Source organism: Salmo trutta, chromosome 31, assembly GCF_901001165.1.
Source record: "Salmo trutta chromosome 31, fSalTru1.1, whole genome shotgun sequence".
Taxonomy (NCBI): Eukaryota; Metazoa; Chordata; class Actinopteri; order Salmoniformes; family Salmonidae; genus Salmo; species Salmo trutta.
The window spans coordinates 22,520,641-22,546,036 of NC_042987.1; the positions used below are offsets into that span (position 1 = coordinate 22,520,641).

General features: G+C 43.0%; 1 protein-coding gene across 1 annotated transcript in view; it reads right to left on the minus strand.

Moving 5' to 3' along the window:
- Positions 1–25,396, minus strand: part of LOC115169770 (translation initiation factor eIF-2B subunit gamma) — a 52,382-nt gene that overhangs the window by 18,794 nt on the left and 8,192 nt on the right. Inside the window, exons 4-5 of the mRNA XM_029725695.1 lie at positions 16,602–16,761; positions 16,113–16,224 (exon numbers count right to left, since the gene is read on the minus strand). Coding sequence (XP_029581555.1) covers positions 16,113–16,224; positions 16,602–16,761 — 272 coding nt within the window. The remainder of the gene's footprint in view (positions 1–16,112; positions 16,225–16,601; positions 16,762–25,396) is intronic.

Below are 25,396 nucleotides of genomic sequence, written 5' to 3' on the forward strand. Positions count from 1 at the left end.
TGCAACGTAATGTAACTGTATGTAACATAATGTAACTGAATGTCAATGTTCATGGCACAACACACTATAAAGTACCCTGCAGCAGACACCATGCCTCCTCACGAACAAAACCACTTTTCTTCTCAAAATTCTATTTTAATTAGATGACAGAGTTAAAATAACTACACCCTTTAATTCAATTTTTATTCGGAAACGTATTTACTCCGCTGAAAGCAGTACGTGTCTGAACAAACAGAACATCTGCTATAAGGGGGAAAAAAATAAGATAGGTGACACAAGTCCCTGGGATGTCATGGCACCTGTGTATTGTCCCCTGCCAGCCTCCATCCGCAGGCCCTGCCCCAGAAGCCTGGCTGCCATGGTAACCGTGTCCAGTCTGGTGAGATGCCAACACAAGCGGACCCCCCCCAATTGTTTTACAGCCTGCGATTGACATGACAACGCTCTGGGTATAGAGCCTCTGTCTGTAGTAAATGGCACCCTATTCCATTTATATTGCTGTATAAAAGGGTAGTGCACCATAGCGCTCTGATCAAAAGTAGAGCACTATATAGAGAATACAGTGCCATTTGGGACACAGCCTGCCCTGGAGGCCAGTGTAATTCATCTGAGAGCAGAGCAACCTGTGTGAGTGATGTGGGAAGCGTCTCAAATGAAAATCAATTTGTATGTCACATGTGCCGAATAAAACAAGAGTCGACTTTACCATGAAACGCTTACTTACGAGCCCCTTTCCCAACAATAAAGTAAAAAGCAGAACATTAACAAATAAATAAAAAGGAAATACACCACATGACCAAAAGTATGTGGACACCTGTTCAAACGTCTCATTTCAAAATCATGGGCATTCATATGGAGTTGGTCCTCCTTTGCTGCTATAACAGCCTCCACTCTTCAGGGAAGGCTTTCCACTAGATGTTGGAACATTGCTGCGGGGACTTGCTTCCATTCCGCCACAAGCGCTTCCATTCCGCCACAAGCGCATTATTGAGGTCGGGCACTGATGTCGGGCGATTAGGCCTGGCTTGCAGTCGGTGTTCCAATTTATCCCAAAGGTGCTCAATGTGATTGAGGTCATGGCTCTGTGCAGGCCAGTCAAGTTCTTCCACACTGATCTTCACAAATTATTTCTGTATGGACCTCACTTTGTGAACAGGGGCATTGTCATGCTGAAACAGGAAAGGACCTTCCCCAAACTGTTGCCACAAAGTTGGAAGCACAGAATCGTCTAGAATATTTTTGGATGCTGTAGCGTGAAGAATTATCTTCACAGGAACTAAGGGGCCTAGCCCGAATCATGAAAAACAGCCTCCAAACTTTACAGTTGGCACTATGCATTGCGGCAGGTATCGTTGTCCTGGCATTCACCAAACCCAGATTTGTCCGTTGTACTGCCAGATGTTGAAGCGTGATTCATCACTCCAGAGAATGAGTTTCCACTGCTCCAGACTCCAATAGTGGCGAGCTTTACACCACTCCAGCCAACTCATGGCATTGCGCATGGTGATCTTAGGCTTGTGTGCAGCTGCTCGGCCATGGAAACCCATTTCATGAAGCTCCGGACAAACAGTTATTGTGCTGACGTTGCTTCCAGAGGCAGTTTGGAACTTGGTAGTGTGTATTGAAACCAAAGACAGATCATTTTTACGCGATACGCACTTCATCACTCGGTGGCCCCGTTCTGTGAGCTTGTGTGGCCTACCACTTCACTGCTGAGCAGTTGTTGCTCCTAAATGTTTCCACTTCACAATAACAGCACTTACAATTGACCGGGGCAGCTCTAGCAGGGCAGAAATTTGACAAACTGACTTGTTGGAAAGGTGCCATCCTATGACGGTGACACGTTGAAAGTCACAGAGCTCTTCAGTAAGGCCATTCTACTGCCAATGTTTGTCTATGAAAATGGCATGGCTGTTTGCTCGATTTTATACACCTGTCAGCAACCAGCGTGGCTGAAATAGCCGAATCCACTAATTTGATCACATACTACACTAATATATATACAAAAGTAACACAATAAAATAACACAATCAAATAACAATAACGAGGCTATATATAAGGAGTACCGGTACCGAGTCAGTGTACTGGGGTACGAGGTAGTTAGGGTGATTGACTGAGGTAATATGTACATGTAGGTTTGGTTAGGTGATTGAAGCACTATGTACATGTAGGTAGTAAGTGAAAAGCAGAAAGTATGGGTAGCCGTTTAATTAACTGTTCAGTAGTATTATGGCTTTGGGGTAGAAGCTGTTCAGGAGCCTTTTGGTCCCAGACTTGGCACGCCGGTACCAATTGCCATGTGGTAGAAGAGAAAACAGACTGACTTGGGTGGCAGGAGTCCTTTTTAGACCCTTTGACCCTTTTTAGTGCCTTACCTTCTCTGACACCGCCTGGTATAGAAGTCCTGGATGGCAGGGAGCTCGGCCCCAGTGATGTATTGGGCGGTACACACTACCCTCTGTCGCGCTCTGCGGTTGGATGCCGAGCAGTTGCCATACCAAGCGGTGATGCAGGCAGTCAAGATGCTCTCGATGGTGCAGCTGTATAACTTTTTAAGGATCTGATGGCTCATGCCAAATCTTTTCAGCCTCCTGAGGGTGAATACGTGTTGTTGTGCCCTCTTCACGACTGTGTTGGTGTGTTTGGACCATGATAAGTCCTTAGTGATGTGGACACTGAGGAACTTGAAGCTCTCAACAATCTCCACTACAGCTCCGTCGATGTGAATAGGGGCGTGCTCGACCCTCCGTTTCTTGTTGTCCACGATCAGCCCCTTTGTCTTGCTGACTGAGGTAGATTGTTGTCCTGGAAGCACACTGTCAGGTCTCTGACCTCCTCCCTGTAGGCGGTCTCATCATCGTCGGTGATCTGGCCTACCACCATCGTGTCGTCAGAAAACTTAAATGGGTGTGGGTGAACAGGGAGTACAGGAGGGGGCTAAGCACACACCCCTGAGGGGCTCCCGTGTTGAGGGTCAGCGAGGCGGATATGGTGCCTACCCTCACCACCTGGGCAGCCTGTCAGAAAGTCCAGTATCCAATTGCAGATGGAGGTTTTTAGTCTCAGGGTCCTTAGCTTAGTGATGAGCTTGGACGGCACTATGGTGTTGAACGCTGAGCTGTAGTCAATGAACAGCATTCTCACATAGGTATTCCTTTTGTCAAGGTGAGAAAGGGCAGTGTGCAGTGCAATAGAGATTGCACCATCTGTGAATCTGTTGAGTCTGTATGAGAATTGGAGTGGGAGGTGCAGCTGAAGGAAGAAAGAGGGAAAACTCAGAGGATCAGAAGGTGAAGGGGGCAATGTGTTAAAAAGCCTTGATTGAGTGGAGAATAATTGCTGTTGGGGTTTATTTTGAAGTGCTCTGGTGAAATTACCATGATAATAAAATGTTGGTTACAGAATTAAATCTAAACCTGCAGTCAAAATGGCCTACAATAGCCTACATCAGGGGTAGGCAACTAGTCAGCCTCGGGCCGAAAATAACAATAATTTCATACCTTGACTAGAGACACGATCACGTAAAATAAAAAAAATAAAAAACCATTACAGGCCGTTTTGGTTAGAGGTCGACCAATTAATCGGAATGGCCGATTAATTAGGGCCGATTTCGGGTTTTTATAACAATCGGTATTTTTGGCCACCAATTTGCAGACTTAAAAAAACTTTATTTAACTTTTATTAAGAACACATTCTTATTTTCAATGACGGCCTAGGAACGGGGGTTAACTGCCTTGTTCAGGGGAGATTCGGGGATTCGTTTTTACAACCTTCCAGTTACTAGTCCAACGCTCTAACCACCTGCCTTACATTGCACTCCACGAGGAGCCTGCATGGCAGGCTAACTACCTGTTACGCGAGGGCAGCAAGAAGCCAAGGTAAGTTGCTAGCTAGCATTAAATTTATCTTATAAAAAAACTATCAATCTTAACAATCACTAGTTAACTACACATGGTTGATGATATTACTAGTTTATCTAACGTGTCCTGCGTTGCATATAATCGATGCGGTGCCTGTTAATTTCTCATCGAATCACAGCCTACTTCGACAAATGGGTGATGATTTAACAAGCGCATTTGCGAAAAAAGCACTGTCGTTGCACCAATGTACCTAACCATAAACATCAATACACAAGTATATATTTTTAAACCTGCATATTTAGTTAATATTGCCTGCTAACATGAAATTGTGTCACATTTGTGTCACTGCTCTTGCGTTCATTGCCTGGCTCGTTGCGAACTAATTTACCAGAATTTTACTGTATTGCACTGTAACAGGAATATTTAGACTTAGGGATGCCACCCGTTAGATAAAATACGGACCGGTTCTGTATTTCACTGAAAGAAAAAAACTTTTGTTTTCGAGATGATAGTTTCCGGATTCAACCATATTAATGACCTAAGGCTCGTATTTCTGTGCGTTTATTATATTATAATTAAGTCTATGATTTGATAGAGCAGTCTGACTGAGCGGTGGTAGGCACCAGCAGGCTCGTAAGCATTCATTCAAACAGCACTTTCGTGCGTTTTGCCAGCAGCTCTTCGCAATGCATTGCGCTGTTTATGACTTCAAGCCTGTCAACTCCCAAGATTAGGCTGGTGTAACCGATGTGAAATGGCTAGCTAGTTAGCGGGTGCGCGCTAATAGTGTTTCAAACGTCACTCGCTCTGAGACTTGGAGTAGTTGTTCCCCTTGCTCTACATGGGTAACGCTGCTTCGAGAGTGGCTGTTGTCGATGTGTTTCTGGTTCGAGCCCAGGTAGGAGCGAGGAGAGGGACGGAAGCTATACTGTTACACTGGCAATACTAAAGTGCCTATAAGAACATCCAATAGTCAAAGCTAGATGAAATACAAATCGTATAGAGAGAAATAGTCCTATAATTCCTATAATAACTACAACCTAAAACTTCTTACCTGGGAATATTGAAGACTCATGTTAAAAGGAACCACCAGCTTTCATATGTTCCCATGTTCTGAGCAAGGCACTTAAACGTTAGCTTTCTTACATGGCACATATTGCACTTTTACTTTCTTCTCCAACACTTTGTTTTTGCATTATTTAAACCAAATTGAACATGTTTCATTATTTATTTGAGGCTAAATTGATTGTATTGATGTATTATATTAAGTTAAAATAAGTGTTCATTCAGTATTGTTGTAATTGTCATTACTACAAATAAATAAAACATATAAAAAAAAAAAAAGAATAATAAGAATTATTCGGCCGATTAATCGGTCGCGGGGTTTTTGGTCCTCCAATAATCGGTACCGGCGTTGAAAAATCCTAATCGGTCGACCTCTAGTTTTGGTCCCTCGGGCCGCCTGTTGCCGACCCCTGGCCAACATCAGCTCTCCAAGACTGTGGTGTCAGTTAGAAAAGCTGGTGTTCTGTTCACTGCAGTTCTGGCCATGGTGAACGCATGGCCAGAGAAGGCCTCTATGAGCACTGCTCACATAAAACATATATCAAATCTAATTTTATTTGTCACATGCACCGAATACAACAAGTGTAGACCTTACAGTGAAATGCTTGAGTCCAAAACATGTACGGGTACACACAGCAGTGTGATAGAATGTTGGACCACTGGCTTTCATACTTTTGGAATTCCCAGCGCAGCTCAAGCAATTTCTCCAACCGTCACCACGTTCAAATGGGCTGTGCATCCCCCACGGACGGTGGTCTTAGAGCCGCATAGCTATGTCACAATGGGTCGTTGGACTATCGAATCTCTGAATGACGCTTAAAGTATGACCTTGTGACCCGACTCCATAAACAGTTCCTTGGACAGAACCTACGCAATGGGTCAAATAAGACCATAGCCGTACATTCACTAGCCTATATTCTACATGACCTCTGGGCCAGAGCATCAGGTGAAATAGATGGCAAACCTCCACCAAACACCCACCATGATCTGAGTGGTGAAACACTATCATAGCGACCCGGCTATCCAGCCTGCCTAGTGGTGTTGCAGTCAACGGGCCCCCCATTCTCTCCTCCTCCCCTAAATGTGACATTTATGAAGCAAGACCATAAGAAAACCCATCTCATCTCCGGGACTTTATGTGAGTGCCTCCCCCGCTCCGCCTTTTCTTGGGTGAAGAATGCGATTTGAAGCATTGAGAATGAGTCAGCTCTGTTTGGCCATGCAGATTTCAGAACCAGATGCCGGGCCGTATAAATCACGTTTTGAGGGGGAAGAGGGAAAACAAGCAAGAGGTAAATTACTACAACTTTGAGCGATTCCATTAACCAGCTCACAGAGGGGACATGTGTTGAACCCACCAACGAGGGGCTGAAAACAGAGACAGGAATATCCTAGCACACAACCAGCATCTGACATCATTGTTTGGCACCTGTGGGGCTGGGCAGGCAGGGAGGCAGGCCAGCAGGAGAGATACCCAGGGATCAGTGTGCTGTGGCTGGAGGTGTGGAGGAGAGTTGTGGGGGTCAACGTGTGCCCTTTATGGAGAATTGCACCATGGTTAAACACAAGCAGGAGCAGCAACAGGCCTAGTCTGTCTACTGGGAAGGCCTACATGCTGGAGGAAGGACCTCCATTTGCATTATCATTTTAGTAGAACTACAATACACATTGTTTGGCCATAAAGCCACTTCATTTGCCAAGTCTAATGTGTAATTCCTGGTAGTCTACAGCAGAGGTTCACAAATTTTTCCCTCCGGGCCCCCTTCCAGCATTGAGGAACATCCCGCCCCGCGCAGATGCACCATGTCTATTTCTACGGGCACATGCACTGTTAGTGACACAAACTGTTCACACCCCTCGTTGGTGGAGAGGATTTTTCAGGTTTAAAGCTTATTTTCTGCAATTCTACACATTTTGTCATGGGGTGCAAAGAACATTTTGCCGTTTTAAAGTACATTTTCGTGCAATTCTATACATTTTGCCCTGTATAACGTGTATTTATGTGATATTTGAGTGACAAAAAATTACAACAATATCGATGGGCTACAAAACAAATGTTAGCCGACATGGGCTAGTTGAGCTGGACATTTTTGACAAGTTATAAATAGCTCTCTAAGGTATGCAATGACCAAGAGGAACTGATGATGCACTATCCAATTCCAAAATGGCACCTTGTGCATTCTACTATTACAACTTGCAAGAGTAAGTTTAAAGCCACCCCCTCTCCAGGGGCCGCGCCCCACAGTTTGGGAACACCAGGTCTAGAGGGCCTGGCTGGTGAGTGAAACAGAACATTGTTGGAAGACTCCTCAGGCTTGGGTGACTCACTTCCAAATAGCTTAATGACTTACTACTAAAAACTTCCATGCGTAGTAGACCTACCCCCTAACCGAGCACATTCCACATGGCAGCAGCGCTGTGAGGTAAATGGTCCTTGTGCTTCTCTCTGAAGGGACAGTTCTAACTGCCCTTCTGGACCTAGTCTGTGTCAACACCACCGCAAGGCCCAGGCAAATTTGCTCAAGCGGTCAGCTACACAGGGCTTTACTATAAAGACCTAGGCTCTTTGTATCCTCTCTTGTCTGAGCACAGAAAGTAAATATGAAGGGACAAAAAAAATTCCAGACTTGGGTAGTTATTTAGGAAAACGTGCAATTAAATGTATAGCTTCCCAAACTTCGGCACTTGCCATTGGACAATAGATTGACGCCATTTAAAGAGAGGAATGTTTGAGGAGTGTGCTTCATGAGACACATGCTACTTGTTTTGCAATGGTCCTAAATTCTTCAAATATATTTACCAAGTACTGTAGACCTCAAGTGATTGACCAAATCCATGATTTCATCCTAAAAGAGAATGAAACTACGGTAGTACAGCAAGGACTCTGACTTCATCTCTGCTGGATTTACAGTGGAAAGTGGAGCAACATCGTATGTGAGGAATCTGCAGGAGCCTTCACACTGTCAAATAAATTCAGGGGCCAACTCATATCATATGTGTAGAATGTTTTCAGCTTGCATTTCATTCACATGTGGAAATGGGTAGTGAAGGGTGTTACCACACAGACTACTAGCATGGGACAATGTGGTGGTAATCTAGGACAGGGGTCAAAAACATGCAGTTTGTTGGACCTGATGCTTGGTAACCAACAAACACTGGTTATCTAACAATACCTTTAAAAGTCATCAAAATAAGAGTCTCTGAAGGATATTGACCATACCCTGCTGTAACATGTAGGCCAAATATTCAGTGTATCAAAGAAAGCAAGGGATGAGGGCATTAGAACGGAAGAGAAAGTTCTTTAAGGGCTGAATAGCAACTTAAGAGCACATTTTCTTAGTCACACACACACCGAATACAACCTTTACCTTACATTGAAATGCTTACTTACGAGCGCCTAACCAACAACGCAGTTTCCAAAAAAATACAGATAAGAATGAGATAAAAGTAACAAGTAATTAAAGAGCAGCAGTAAAATAACAATAGAGAGACTTGATACAGGGGGTACCGATACAGAGTCAATGTGCGGGGGTACCGGTTAGTTAATACATCTCGCCAATATCCAATGATAGAGCGTGGCGCGAATTACAAACACCTCAGAAATCCCAAAACTTAAATTTTTCAAACATATGACTATTTTACACCATTTTAAAGACAAGACTCTCCTTTATCTAACCACATTGTCCGATTTCAACAAGGCTTTACAACGAAAGCAAAACATTGGACTATGTCAGGAGAGTACCCAGCCAGAAATAATCACACACCCATTTTTCAAGCTAGCATATAATGTCACAAAAACCAAAACCACAGCTAAATGCAGCACTAACCTTTGATGATCTTCATCAGATGACACTCCTAGGACATTATGTTATACAATACATGCATGTTTTGTTCAATCAAGTTCGTATTTATATCAAAAACCAGCTTTTTACATTAGCATGTGACGTTCAGAACTAGCATACCCACCGAAAACTTCCGGTGAATTTACTAAATTACTCGCGATAAACGTTCACAAAAAACATAAATTATTTTAAGAATTATAGATACAGAACTCCTTTATGCAATCGCGGTGTCCGATTTTAAAATAGCTTTTCGGTGAAAGCACATTTTGCAATATTCTGAGTAGATAGCCCGGCCATCATGACTAGCTATTTTGACACCCACCAAGTTTGGCACTCACCAAACTCAGATTTACTATAAGAAAAATTGGATTACCTTTGCTGTTCTTCGTCAGAATGCACTCCCAGGACTTCTACTTCAACACCCAATGTTGTTTTGGTTCCAAATCGTCCATAGTTATATCCAAATAGCTGCGTTTGTTCTTGCGTTCAAGACACTATCCGAAGGGTGACGCGCCGGCGCGTATTGTGACAAAAAAAAAGTCAAAATATTCCATTACCGTACTTTGAAGCATGTCAAACGCTGTTTAAAATCAATTTTTATGCGATTTTTCTCGTAAAATAGCGATAATATTCCGACCAGGAGACCTTCTTTTCGTTCAAACACTGAAAATAGAAAATGGAGTCTTCACATGCACGCGTGCACCCGTGTCATTGTTCTCAGAACGACCACTTTCCAAAACCCCTACTGTTTTTTGCCCAGGGACTGCAGAGTCATCATTCCCCGTTCTGGTGCCTTCTGAGAGCCTATGGGAGCCTTAGAAAATGTCACGTTACAGCAGAGATCCTCTATTTTCCATAAAGAGGCTATAGAAGGCCAAGAAATGGTCAGAGAGGGCACTTCCTGTATGGAATCTTCAGGTTTTGGCCTGCCATAGGAGTTCTGTTATACTCACAGACACCATTCAAAGTTTTAGAAACTTTAGGGTGTTTTCTATCCAAATAAAATAATTATATGCATATTCTAGTTTCTGGGCAGGAGTAATAACCAGATTAAATCGGGTACGTTTTTTATCCGGCCGTGAAAATACTGCCCCCTATCCTAAACAGGTTAAGGTAGTATGTACATGTAGGTAGAGTTATTAAAGTGACTATGCATAGATGACAACAGAGAGTAGAAGTGGTGTAAAGAGGGGGGGTGGCAATGCAAATAGTCTGGGCTAGATGTTCAGGAGTCGTACGGCTTGGGGGTAGAATCTGTTAAGGAGCCTCTTGGACCTAGACTTGGCTCTCCGGGACCGCTTGCCGCGCGGTAGCAGAGAGAACAGTCTTTGACTAGGGTGGCTGGAGTCTTTGACAATTTTTAGGGCCTTCCTCTGACACCGCCTGGTATAGAGGTCCTGGATGGCAGGAAGCTTGGCCCCAGTGATGTACTGGGCCATTCGCACTACCCTCTGTAGTGCCTTGCGGTTGGACGCCGAGCAGTTGCCAATCCAGGCAGTGATGCAACCTGTCAGGATGCTCTCGATGGTGCAGCTGTAGAACCATTTGAGGATCTGAGGACCCATGCCAAATCTTTTCAGTCAACTGAGGGGGAATAGGTTTTGTCGTGCCCTCTTCATGACTGTCTTGGTGTGCTTGGGCCATGTTAGTTTGTTGGTGATGTGGACACCAGGAACTTTAAGCTCTCAACCTGCTCGACTGCAGTCCTGGTAATCCGTCTGGCCCTGCGGCGTTGTGAATGTTGACCTGTTTAAATGTCTTACATCAGCTGCGGAGAGCGTGATCACAGTCTTCCGGAACAGCTGGTGCTCTCATGCATGTTTCAGTGTTATTTGCCTCGAAGCGAGGATAGAAGTAGTTTAGCTCGTCTGGTAGGCTCACGTCACTGGGAAGCTCGCAGCTGTGGTTTGCAAGCCATGCCACATCCGACGAGCGTCAGAGCCGGCGTAGTACGATTCGATCCTAGTCCTGTTTGATGGTTCGTTGGAGGGCATAGCGGGATTTCTTATAAGTTCCGGGTTAGAGTCCCGCTCCTTGAAAGCGGCAGCTCTCGCCTTTAGCTCAGTGCGGATGTTGCCTGTAACCCATGACTTCTGGTTGGGGTATGTATGTACGGTCACTGTGGGGACGACATCATCGATGCACATATTGATGAAGCCAATTACTGAGGTGGTATACTCCTCAATGCCATTGGATGAATTCAGGAAGCAAAACAGTCCTGTAGCTTAGCATCTGCTTCATCTGACCACTTTTTTTATTGATCTAGTCAATGGTGCTTCCTGCTTGAATTTTTGCTTGTAAGCAGGAATCAGGAGGATAGAATTATGGTCAGATTTGCCAAATGGAGGGCGAGCATTTAACGTGCTGATAGAAATTTGGTAAAATGGATTTAAGTTTCCCTGCATTAAAGTCCCCGGCTACTAGGAGCGCCGCCTCTGGGTGAGCGTTTTCTTATAGCGGAATACAGCTCATTCAATGCGGTCTTAGCGCCAGCCTCTGACTATGGTGGTTTGTAAACAGCTACAAAGAATACAGATTAAAACTCTTTCGGCAGGTAGTGTGGACTACAGCTTATCATGACCTTATCCTAGCCCAAGATCTGCGTTTGTAACTTCGCATAACTCATGCAATGATATCAATGGGAAATTTGTACAAAGGAATTGAGTGGCCCAAAGTGAGTGGTGGTTAAGCCATTGGTCCCAGGTTAGCCGTACCACAGTATAGGACAGCAGCATGTGACAGCAGCCCAGCGTTCCCATTCCATACGTCACCCAGCCTATGTCTGTTTAAATACAACGGCAGACAAGTAAAGAAAGACTCTGGAGACAGCTTAGACAAACAGCCAGGGAACGACTTGAGCTGGTAGGGGAGGCTTTCAGACATCTCAAACTTCCTACGCTCAGGAAAAAGGGGCTTAATGGGGAGAAACAGTCGAAACAGAGACCTTTGACATCTGGGGCTGAAATAAACGACAAAGCATCGATACTTATGCTAGCTGAAGAGTTAGCCGACAGCTTTAAGATATCACAAGACTGACAAACTCAATACACCTCAGTCTCTCAACAAGTGGCCTAGGGCTCATTGACGACTTCTATTTTAAAGCTTAACATGCTTAATAAACTTCAGGCCTGTGAGGTTGTGCATGTTGTGGCTGTTTGTGGAGATACAATTTGCCAGTCTTTCAATGTGCATGTGCAGGCCAAAATGTTCAGATGTTTCCTATATAGAAGTATTTCAGTGTAAGTAAGCTCAGTATGAATGCAGTGACACAAGCCCATAACTGCGTGTGATATCCTGGTGTGTGTGTGTGTGTGTGTTTGCTACATGCATGTGTGTGCGTATCTCACATTAGCGCGCGTGGTCAATTTCCTTTTGCAGGGAAGCATGCTTGCAGCTGCTGCTGCGGCCCCTCTCTTATTGGGCAGGATTTACAGTGGCTCGGGCTCCCTGAAGTATTTATGAGCTCCCAACAGACCAGCTCCCACAGCCCAGAGTCCACAACCTAGAACATAGGTCATAGAACCGCAGCCCACAGCCCAGACCAGTGAACAGGACCGAAGCCCAGGACCAAGGCATAAGACCTGGGCCCATCTTCACAAAAGGTCTCGTAGGAGTGCTGATTTGGGATCAGTTTTGCCTTTAAGATCATAATGGATAAGATTATGTGGGGACAGGGAGGACCTGATCCTAGATAACTACTTTATGAACATGGGCCCAGGGCTGCAGTCCAGGTCCTGCCAGGATGTCGACAGCTTCAGCTCTTTCAGCCCAGACATCATAGACACCACACAGGGTACTCAAGATAATGCTACTAATGGGTTCATATGTTTTGTGCACACTAGACATACAGATATTTGATGAGCAAGTTTGCCATTTCTTTCAAAAATGAATATGACTATCTAGTTCATTATTCTAGTTCCTTATTATCCGAATTCCTTAATACCAATATGTATTTAGTAGTGGGCAGTACATTTGCAAGTATTTTACATCAATAGATCATTTTATTGATCTGGTCAAGTAGGATTTACACCTTTGGCAATTGAACAAACATGAATTCTGCTTTAAAGCTTTAAAAAAAATAGGCAATCAGCAGTTACTACATCCATTGTGGACCATAATAATAAATACCATTTAGCAGACACTTTTATCCAAAGCAACTTATAGTCAAGCATGCAAACATTATGTATGAGTGGCCCCAGCGGGAATCGAACCCATAACCCTTGGCGATTAACATAACTTAGAAATACCTCATGAGCGTAGTTCAACTGTTGTACCCCATCAGAACCCAAAATATAAGTTTGTTTTGCTCTAACGTTTATAAAACACAATTTAGCCTCAAAACATGTTTTGATATTATGGACGGTCAGTCCTTGTAGCCATAGCTATGAATTTGAGAGTGGTTACATTTCTCCAACCGCATCCCTCAGCTTTTTACCCGAAAATGGGGCAGGGAGAATGCATTATTGTTTCTACTGCTGATTGCCACTTTAAGACGTAGGGTGGCGATGAGATAAGAGCATAAATAGACGGCTTAAGAGCAGCCAAATGCAAGCACACACACACAACCACCCAGCACAACGCTGAAGCCTACATGGATGTCTGAAAAAGAGAGCGAGAACAAGTGAAAGAAAAAGGACCACAGCATGCGCTAAGCTGGAACAGAAGGTCTGCCGTGGAAAAACTGCCGAACACAGCCAAAGCAGGAGCAAATCCCTGTGTAGCTGAAGTAATTGGTTAGTCTCATGACAGCCAAGGCTGGGGAGTGCTGTGTTTTTATTAGCAATCCTACACAAATGCAGGGTCAGATCTGAACAAGTTTGCATTGTTCCCTTCAACACTCCACTCCCCGCCTTGCGCTAACACACACACACACACACACACACACACACACACACACACACACACACACACACACACACACACACACACACACACACCTGGTGGCTTGATAAGACAGACCTGGGTTCAAATACTATTTGAGATCTTCCAAATGCCAGTTGAGCCAGTTGAGTAATGGTTGCTCAAGCTCAAACAAGCACAGATAAAGTATTTGAAATAGGAATTGAACCCAGTTCAGTTGATAAGACAGCCCAGTGGAAAGACTCAAGAGTCAGACTCAAAAGAGAAGCTATAAAATATGTATCCCTGTATTGATAGACCGGGGGAGGCGTTGTTGTACCTGACTCCCAGTTCCTACCCAGACCAGTCACATTATTTGTAAGGCTATGAAAACTAGAGGTCGACCGATTAATCGGAATGGCCGATTAATTAGGGCCGATTTCAAGTTTTCACAACAATCGGTAATCGGTATTTTTGGTATTTTTTACACCTTTATTTAACTAGGCAAGTCAGATTAAGAACACATTCTTATTTTCAATGACAGCCTAGGAACGGGGGTTAACTGCCTTGTTCGGGGGGGATTCGTTTTTGCAACCTTCCAGTTACTAGTCCAACGCTCTAACCACCTGACTTACATTGCACTCCACGAGGAGCCTGCATGGCAGGCTAACTACCTGTTACGCGAGGGCAGCAAGAAGCCAAGGTAAGTTGCTAACTAGCATTAAACTTATCTTATAAAAAACTATCAATCTTAACATAATCACTAGTTAACTACACATGGTTGATGATATTACTAGTTTATCTAACGTGTCCTGCGTTGCATATAATCGATGCGGTGCCTATTAATTTCTCATCGAATCACAGCCTACTTCGACAAACGGGTGATGATTTAACAAGCGCATTTGCGAAAAAAGCACTGTCGTTGCACCAATGTACCTAACCATAAACATCAATGCCTTTCTTTAAAATCAAAACACAAGTATATATTTTTAAACCTGCATATTTAGTTAATATTGCTTGCTAACATGAAATTGTGTCACTTCTCTTGCGTTCATTGCACGCAGAGCCAGGGTATATGCAACAGTTTGGGCTGCTTGGCTCGTTGCGAACGAATTTGCCAGAATTTTACGGAATTATGACATAACATTGAAGGTTGTGCAATGTAACAGGAATATTTAGACTTAGGGAAGCCACCCGTTAGATAAAATACGGAACGGTTTGGTATTTCACTGAAAGAAAGAACGTTTTGTTTTCGAGATGATAGGTCATTAATATGGTCGAATCCGGAAACTATGTGTTTATTATATTATAATTAAGTCTATGATTTGATAGAGCAGTCTGACTGAGCGGTGGTAGGCACCAGCAGGCTCGTAAGCATTCATTCAAGCAGCTCCTTTGTGCGTTTTGCCAGCAGCTCTTCGCAATGCATTGAGCTGTTTATGATGTGAAATGGCTAGCTATTTAGCGGGTGCGCGCTAATAGTGTTTCAAACGACACTCGCTCTGAGACTTGGAGTAGTTCTTCTCCTTTGCTTCACATGGGTAACGCTGCTTCGAGGGTGGCTGTTGTCGATGTGTTCCTGGTTCGAGCCCAGGTAGGAGCGAGGAGAGGGACGGAGGCTATACTGTTACACTGGCAATACTAAAGTGCCTATAAGAACATCCAATAGTCAAAGCTAGATGAAATACAAATCGTATAGAGAGAAATAGTCCTATAATAACTACAACCTAAAACTTCTTACCTGGGAATATTGAAGACTCATGTTAAAAGGAACCACTAGCTTTCATATGTTCTCATGTTCTGAGCAAGGAACTTAAACGTTAGCTTTCTTACATGGCACATATTGCACTTTTACTTTCTTCTCCAACACTTTGTTTTTGCATTATTTAAACCAAATTGAACATGTTTCATTATTTATTTGAGGCTAAATTGATTTTATTGATGTATTATATTAAGTTAAAATAAGTGTTCATTCAGTATTGTTGTAATTGTCATTATTAAAAAAAAAAAATTAAAATTTTTAAAAAAAATCAAAAAAAAAAAAATCGGGCGATTAATCGGTATCGGCTTTTTTTGGTCCTCCAATAATCGGTATCGGCGGTGAAAATATTTGAAATGAAAACTAATACAGCCAACATTTCATAAGTTTCAATTTGTCATCACCAGCCAGACAATAGGCATTATTGGGTTTGAGGGGAGACCATTTTTAAAGGTAGACTCAGTGATATGACGTAGGTGCACAAAGTAAACAGCACAGTGGGTCAATTTCCGCAACAACTAAGAGCATTGAAGCACGAGGCTTAACTGCCCCACTGTTTTGGTCCCGCACCTACCATGCTCGAACAGCATAAAGTGAACCTATGCACATGCACAGATACTGTGTGTGACTGTGTGGGAAATACGTCTTGCATCTTGTTTATCGCAATATCTGCAGTGCTGTTCGTGGCAACGTGCTTTAGTAGAGCCTACACTTAACCACTAAATGTGATGATAAAGTAATACTCACTTTCTCATGATGGACTTCCTGATGACCAGACCTTCGTCCAGGTCGGCCTCGTTGGCCATAAAGAGGAGCCTCTTTCCTGTGCCATCCACCCCAACAAAGTCCCTTTGCTCCCCTGAAAGAAGAAAGACACCAGAGGAACAAATCACACGTCAATGGCTAAGATCTCACCACACGACTAACAAGCTAGCCATCTGCCTGGCTTGTAAACTAACATCTAGGCCTATAGACCTTCACTCGGTTTAATAAGGTAGATTTAGAAATAAAAATGTCAACGAGTTTGATCGTAGATTGTTACAAGCGCAATAAATATTTGCTAACTGGGGAATATCCTTTTTAGGGAATGAATCTTTGAAACGTACCATTTTATCATCCATAAAAATACTGACAGGTGACATGAAGTAGTGTTCTGCATTCACTGTTTTTTTGGTTGACTCAAACTCAGGATCTGGTGTAATAATGCTTGTTGTGCTATAATCATCTGAATCACACCGGTTTTTTTCTTGCCCTTCTGTCCAGGAACAGTCTCGGTGAACTCGTGGGCTTTGCTCATCAGCATGGAGAGGGTAGCGTTGTGGGCCCGGAACAGGTCGACCACCTCGTGGAGGGCAGCGTCCGTTATCAGGTCACAGCTCACCACCAAGATGTCCGTCTGGAGGGAGACATGAAGGAGAAACACACATTCATCAGAATTTGAGAGAGGGAGGAGGACCACAGAGATTTATAAGCATCGTCTCTTTACCTCAAGACCCGGAGCACAGTTCTGTTGGTATGAAACAATACTAATGTTAAGGTAGTTAGTGGGCTTTGAGAAGAGGATGGGTTTTCACTCAAGGATCAGGCCCCACTAACCAGTTGTATTGTAGCACTGATACAGAGATTTCAGAACAATTAGTAGTTCATTGACTTGAATAGGAGAATATGATAGCTGGTACTAGTCAAAAGGGCTTACTCGTTACCATTCGTTTATCGCCAAACTTTAAAATGAAACAAAAAGTCAGCGATGATCTATGACAATATCTCCTTCAACTTTTTCTAAAGCATGCCCAGGACCCTTTCACATCAGAGTCCATTACATTATTCTGCCTAATAGGAGGAACACCCTTCTAATGAAAGTGAATAGACATTAAGCTGTTTCCCTGGCAACGCTCAGTAAGTTATCACACTCCAGCCTTCAAATACAGTTTATTCCATCCAGCTTCACGTTATGATCAAAACACCCGAGCTTCTTCGCAGCTGTGAGATTCATCTCGAATGATGTGCATGAACATATGAGGCAACGGTGCTCTATAAGAAGTCCATAGCGCATGAAAAGTTTGGCTATGTTTTTCTTAACTACAGTCACAACAAAAATGGGTTCATAAGGGAGAAGTGGAGATAGAGAGAGAGGTGAAGAGAGATAGAAGGAGTGGATAGGGAGGGTGAACCTCCTTGATAAACATGGTGCTCTCCTAACTCCTAGCGAGGCATCCTAGCGTAGTGTAGCAAGGGGCACAGGGGAATCCAGCGATAAATCCTGCGCTGCATTTGCCATTGTTTCTGTTTGAGATGTCTGGTTCCCATCTGCTCTGGCCATCTTGGGCCTGTGGATAAATAAACAGGGAAGGCGAGTGAGGAGCGGGGCCTGTTAAAGCGTGCCTGGCTCTATAAAGGCTGCATGCCTCATTGGGGAGGCCTGGGGAGAGGCCCTGCCGTGACGTTCTGCACCCGGGGCATGCAGCTCAGCAGTCTGGCTCTGCTCTACTCCACGGTAGCACACATGGCCAACAGATAACAACCAGGCCAGAGCCAGGGCCCCTCAACTCCACTGTCTCGGTCTCTCTCACTGCTACTGGAGAGAGACTACAGGAGCATCTTCTCCTGCTAATCCAACACTATGGTTAGGCTATTTATTTCAGACTCCAAAAGACAGGTTTTAATTGTTGGAACAGACATGTGTGGGAGTGGGGGTTTGGTTTCAACACTGAAGACATAGAAACCGTCAACACAGAAGAAAGATTTTGTGAAGCTCTGAAAAAAAATAATTCATAGTAAATCACAAAAGTAACTTTAAAAAAAGAAAATATCTCCCTTTGAGTGTCCCTTAGAGGCATCAGTTACATTACCAAAAAACAAAAAAAGGCTACATTTAATCATATTCAGTTCATACAACTACATACATACAGTGCCTTCAGAAAGTATTCACACCCCTTGACTTTTTTAAATTGAGATTTTGTGTCACTGATCTACACACAATAGCCCATTTTGTCAAAGAGGAATGATGTTTTTAGAAATGTTTAGAAATTAATAAAAAAATGAGTCAGTAAGTATTCAACCCTTTTGTTAAGTTCAGGAGTAAAAATCTGCTTAACAAGTCACATAAGTAGCATCAACCACAAAGACCAGGGAGGTTTTCCAATGCCTCGCAAAGAAGGGCACCTATTGATGGGTAAAAATAAATTAAAAAAGCAGACATTGAATATCCCTTTGAGCATGGTGCAGTTATTACACTTTGAATGTTGTATCGATACACCCAGTCACTACAAAAATACATGTGCCCTTCCTAACTCTGTTGCCGGAGAGGAAGGAAACCACTCAGGGATTTCACCATGAGGTCAATGGTGACTTTAAAACAGTTCAAGTTTAATGGCTGTGATAGGAGAAAACTGACGATCAAAAAAACATTGTAGTTACTCTACAATACTAACCTAATTGACAGAGTGAAAAGGAGGAAGACTGTACAGAATAAAATGTTTCCATAACATGCATCCTGTTTGCAATAAGGCACTAAAATAATACTACAAAAAAATGTGGAAAATAAATTAAGTTTTTATCCTGAATAAAGTTTTATGTTTGGGGCAAATCCAACACAACATGTCACTGAGTACCACTTTTATATTTTCAAGCATGGTGGTGGCTGCATCATGTTATGGGTATGCTTGTCATCTGCAAGGATTAGGGAGTTTTTTAGGATAAAAAGAAAGGGAATAGAGCTAAGCACAGGCAACATCCTAGAGGAAAACTTGGTTCAGTCTGCTTTCCAACAGACACTTGGAGACATTCACCTCTCAGCAAATATGCACTGAAGTTGCTTACCAAGATGATATCGAATGTTCCGGAGTGGCCTAGTTTGAGTTTTGACTTAAATCTGCTTGAAAATCTATGGCAAGACTTGAAAATGGCTGCCTAGCAAATATGAACAAACAACTTGACAGAGCCTGAAGAATTTTAGAAAGAATAATGGGCAAATATTGTACAATCCAGCTGTGAAAAGCTCAGATTTACCAATAACGACCCACAGCTGTAATCACTGCAAAAGGTGATTCTTACATGTATTGACTAAGGTTTTTTGAATACTTATCTAACCAAGATAGTGTTTTATTTTCAAAACATATTTTAGAGTATTGTGTGTAGATTGTTGACAAAAAAATACAATTAAATCCACTTTAATCCCACTTTGTAAACGAACAAAATGTGAAAAAAGTCAAGGGGTGTGAATACTTTCTGAAGGCACTGTATCTAATACACGGGTAAGTACATCTGGCCGTACAATGATGTATGCTGTCAACAGCTGGGATAATCCCCCATTAGCTGAAGTCACGATGTCAAGGTAAACCGATCCGGAAGGCAGCTCCTAATGGCTAAACATATAGCACTAATTTCTATTTTTGAGTACCAAGTTAACCAACCACCAAAAGTAACAAACATCCCTTTGTTGCAGCCGGTCGTGAGGGAGCTATCGGTCTGTCGCTCCACACGCTGTCCGGTCGGTGGGTCGGAGGCGGAGTGACGGCTGAAGGTAGTCTGAGCCCTGTTCAAAAGTAGTGAGCTAGATAGCGAGTAGGGTGCCATTTGGGATGCAGCTGTGTGACACTGGAATGGTGTCAGCTGGAGGATCATCTGACGGGGTTTGTGGCCATTTAGCAGGCTTGATCTCTGGTGGTTAGGTCAGGGCCACCCACACACTGCCTTCCTCCCCTGCCTGGTTCTGCCTGGCTGCCCCAAGGCCCTGCTCCCCTCCCAGCCAGGTGAGACCACCCTGAATGTTGCACACTGGAGAGAGGAGAGGGTGTGTCTGACAAGAGGGCCTGCCTGCTATTCCTGCTGTCTCCACACAGTCCATAGACAGAGACACACACACACAATCAGTCAGACACCTCTGGTTTCAGCAGTTAGGCTAAGTCTCTGCTGAGCGCTGTCAACATGACATTTACATTGTAGCGAGACATTCCAGTGACACCTGATTTCGATTTAACAGTTTGGGTTATGTGTGTTTGACATGAAGAAAATGTTTATACAATTAAAATTAATAATGTGGAGGGATGCCCTCTTCAATATGGATTTTTAACATACAAATTATGTAGATGAGGCTACCGAGTCGTTCCATGTCATTACAGCAAGCCAATTTGTTCTGAAATTGTTTCTGTAGTAAGAAACAGGTAAGATGGGCCCAATTAGATTTTTTTTATCCTTTTCTTTTCCTCAGACAAATTAAGCTAATTGATTGCACCAAAATTGGCCCTTTTAATTTATAGGATTCAGATAATATCCAATAAATATAGTACGCAACTTCTTCCTACTGAGTAAGAGCTGCCTATCCCACCCCAACATCCAATATGGGGCGGCAGATAGCTTAGTGGTTAGAGTGTTGGACTAGTAACTGAAAGGGTGCAAGATCGAATCCCTGAGCTGACAAGGTAAAAATCTGTCATTCTGCCCCTGAACAAGGCAGTTAATTGTCATTGAAAATAAGAATGTGTTCTTAACTGACTTGCCTAAAGGTAAAAAAATACAGTGCATTCGCAAAGTATTCAAACACCTTGACTTTTTCCACATTTACGCCTTATTCTAAAATGGATTAAAATGTTTTTTTTTTTCCATCAACACAAAGCAAAAAACAATTTTTGGACATTTGAGCAAATGTATATAAAAAAAAAATTACATAAGTATTCAGGCCCTTTACTTAGTACTTCCTTAAAGCACCTTTGGCAGCGATTATAGCCTCGAGTCTTCTTGGGTATGACGCTACAAGCTTAGCACACCTGTATTTGTGGAGTTTCTCCCATTCTTCTCCGCAGATCCTCTCAAGCTTTGTCAGGTTCGATAGGGAGCGTCGCTGCACAGCTATTTTCAGGTCTCTCCAGAGATGTTCGATCAGGTTAAAGTCCGGGCTCTGGCTGGGCCACTCAAGGACATTGAGACTTGTCCCAAAGCCCCTCCTGCATTGACTTGGCTGTGTGCTTAGGGTCGTTGTCCAGTTGGAAGGTGAACCTTTGCCCCAGTCTGAGGTCCTGAGCGCTTTGGAGCAGGTTTTCAGCAAGGATCTCTGTACTTTGCTCCGTTCATCTTTCCCTTGATCATGACTAGTGTCGCAGTCCCTGCCACTGAAAAACATCCCCACAGCATGATGCTGCCACCACCATGCTTCACCGTAGGGATGGTGCCAGGTTTCCTCCAGATGTGAAGGTTGGCATTCAGGCCAAAGAGTTCAATCTTGATTTCATCAGAGAATCTTGTTTCTCATGGTCTGAGAGTCCTTCCGGTGTCTTTTGGCATACTCCAAGTGGGCTGTCATGTACCTTTTACTGAGCTGTGTCTTCGGTCTGGCCACTCTACCATAAAAGGCCTGATTGGTGGAGTGCTGCAGAGATGGTGGTACTTCTGGAAGGTTCTCCCATCTCCACAGAGGAACTCTGGAGCTCTGCCAGAGTGACCATTGGGTTCTTGGTCACCTCCCTGACCAAGGCCCTTCTACCCCGATTGCTCAGTTTGGCCGGGCGGCTAGCTCTAGGAAGGGTCTTGGTGGTCCCAAACCTCTTCCATTTAAGAATGATGGAGGCCACTGTGTTCTTGGGGACCTTGAATGCTGCAGAAATGTTTTGGTACCCTTCCCCAGATCTGTGCCTTGACACGATCCTGTCTCGGAGCTCTACGGACAATTCCTTCGACCTCATGGCTCGGTTGTTGCTCTGACATGCACTGTCAACTGTGGGACCTTATATAGACAGGTGTATGCCTTTCCAAATCATGTCCAATCAATTGAATTTGCCACAGGTGGACTCCAATCAAGTTGTAGAAACAAAGGATGATCAATGGAAACAGGATGTACCGGAGCTCAATTTCGAGTCTCATAGCAAATGGTCTGAATACAGACAAATATGGTTCTGTTTTTTTACATTTACAAAAATTCTAAAAACCTGTTTTTGCTTTGTCATTATGGGGTATTGTGTGGAGATAAATGAGGAAAAAATGTAATTTAATCTATTTTAGAATAAGGCTGTAACGTAACAAAATGTGGAAAACAATCAAGGGTCTGAATACTTTCCGAATGCACTGTACATATCAGTTCTGTTTGACAAGTATACTGAACAACAATATAAAACGCAACAATTTTAAAGATTTTACTGAGTTACAGTTCATATAAGGAAATCAGTCAATTGAAACAAATTCATTAGGCCCTAATCTATGGATGTTACATGACTGGGAATACAGATATGCATTGGTTGGTCACACAGATACCTTAAAAAAAATGTTGTGGCCTGGATCAGAAAACCAGTCAGTATCTGGTGTGACCACCAGTCGCCTCATGCAGTGTGACATCTCCTCTGCATAGAGTTGATCAGGCTGTTGATTATGGCCTGTGGAATGTTGTCCTACTCATCTTCAATGGCTGTGTGAAGTTGCTGGATATTGGCGGGAACTGGAACACGCTGTCATACATGTCGATACAGAGCATCCCAAACATGCTCAAATGGGTGACATGTCTGGTGAGTATGCAGGCCATGGAAGAACTGGGGTATTTTCAGCTTCCAGGAATTGTGTACAGATCCTTGCGACCTGGGGCTGTGCATTATCAGGCGGAAACATAAGGTTATGGCGGCGGATGAATGGCACGACAATGGGCCTCAGGATCTAGCCATGGTATCTCTGGGCACTCAAATTTCCATACATAAAATGTAATTGTGTTTGTTGTCCGTAGCTTAAGCCTGCCCATAGCATAACCCCACCGCCACCATAGGGCACTCGCTCAGCAAGTTGACATCAGCAAACCGCTCGCCCACACAATGCCATACACATAGTCTGAGGTGTGGGGCTAGTTGGCTGTGCTGTCAAATTCTCTAAAACGACGTTGTAGGCGGCTTATGGTAGAGAAATTAACATTCAAGTCTTTGGCAACAGCTCTGGTGTACATTCCCGCAGTCAGAATGCCAATTGCACATTCCCTCAAAACATGAGACATCTGTAGATTGTGCTGTGTGACAAAACTGCACATTTTAGAGTGGTCTTTCTTTGTGCCCAGCACAAGGTGCACCTGCGTAATAATAATGCTGTTTAATCAGCTTCTTGATATGCCACACCCCTGTCAGGTGGATGGATTATCTTGGAGAAATCCTCACTAACAGGGATGTAAAGAAATTTGTGCACAACATTTGAGAGAAATAAGATTTTTGTGCATATGGAACATTTCTGGGATCTTTTATTTCAGCTCATGAAACATGGGACCAACACTTCACATGTCGCGTTTATATTTTGTTCAGCGTAGTATGAAGCTGCGGCTTAAAATATTGCTTCTCTTTACTATGTAATGTATTCCATGTGAATCTGGTGACGTTTTTTCCCCCAGTTCAGAGAAATTAGTAATTGAGTTTGCATCCATTATTTACCAGTGTGGAAGTACCAGGTTCTGACCACTAGATGACACTGTTCCTGCTATATTGCCACATCCATCTTGCTAGTCTCTCGTGTTTATTAAATAGATCACAGCATTTTCTTTGCAATTTAGGGTAGAAAACCAATATATATATGGTGCATGATGAAAATAAATTGTGTGGTTATCCTCACAATTTAAGCCTGTCCTCCGTGAAACAAATCTGCCCTTTTATGCTTTATTGGTGTCCAGGAAATGGCCCCTTTGTGTGTGGTTTATTCCCTTAAAAAAAGGTCTGGATTACTGTTAGACCGTTCCTGCTGAACAAGCAAACCATTAGGCCACAGCAGTTCTAATGGTTTCAATGTTACAGTCTCTAATGGTATTTAATGGTAAAGGGTTTAATGTCACTATTCACAATACATATAGAGCTGTTTCCTGATCATTTTATTGAAAAACATAAGACTGCAATACATTAATTTCTTTTTAGGGTTGTCACAACATTTTAGTCCCTAACCTATTTCTCCATCAAAGTTCTGGGCTTGTAGGAAAAATCTTCATATGAGAATTGCATATGGAGAGCCCTCTCAGAGAGCTGACACTTGGACAATTCAAGAAGAGTTGGGTTGAAGCATTAGGTTGCTATTAGGACAAACTGAATTGTTTTCATGGAGGATGACCACTCAATTTATTTATTTTCATAAGACAACTATTGGTTTTCTACCCAAAGTTAATAAACACAAGAGACCAGCAAAATGGAAAAAATAGCGTGTCGGTATAGCAGGAACTGTGGCATCTAGTTGTCAAAACCTGGTATTTTCACACAACTTTATGGTAAACACTTCAGTGACTAATTTCTCTGACCAGGGATTAAAAATATATATAAAAAAAACATCCCCAGATTCACAGAGAATACATTACATAGTACGGAGAAGCAATTCATATTATTTGTCAAACATAGTGTTTCCACGACATGCATTTAGCAGCGTCACATCTACATTATTTTATAAGATCATATTTGAGAACAAACAAATCACCAAAATAAAAACCAGACAGTCAGGGAGAATGAAAAATCCTAAAAATGGCATGGTGCCCCCATTTATTTTGTTACAATGTTTGAGTCATAAGAACAAGGCATAAGCCATAGCAAAATGTGTAGAATTGCAGGAAATTAGCTTTCAAACTGCAAATGTTCTCTAGCTTGAATTAGCTTTATAACAGCAACATTTTGGGGATGGTAAAATGTATGACAACTGATGCGTTGACAGTCATTGATCTACAAGTCATTTTACATGCCTAACAACCCCAGGGAATAACAGTAGTCCAGTCAAAGTGCTCACTATGCCCAGTTTTGCACTCTGACCAACGGGAGGTAGGCGGTCTGTTCCTGATCTTGCACATCCGCACGGCACCTTTAGCATTCAAGTGCTAAAATGGCTTGTGTGATATTAGGCTTCATTAGTTGAGTGACAACCTGTCATTTGCTAGGTTATTGTTATCTATCTGGCTATAGTCTACCTGCTGAATGGGGCTTACAATCAGTGCTTGGGCTGAAATAGGTGCTGGTACTCCTTTTTGGGTGCCGGTACTGTTTACATTTAGGTGCTCCACAATACTTTTTAGCTAATATTCTAGGGTTAGAGAAACAGGAGCTCAAGCA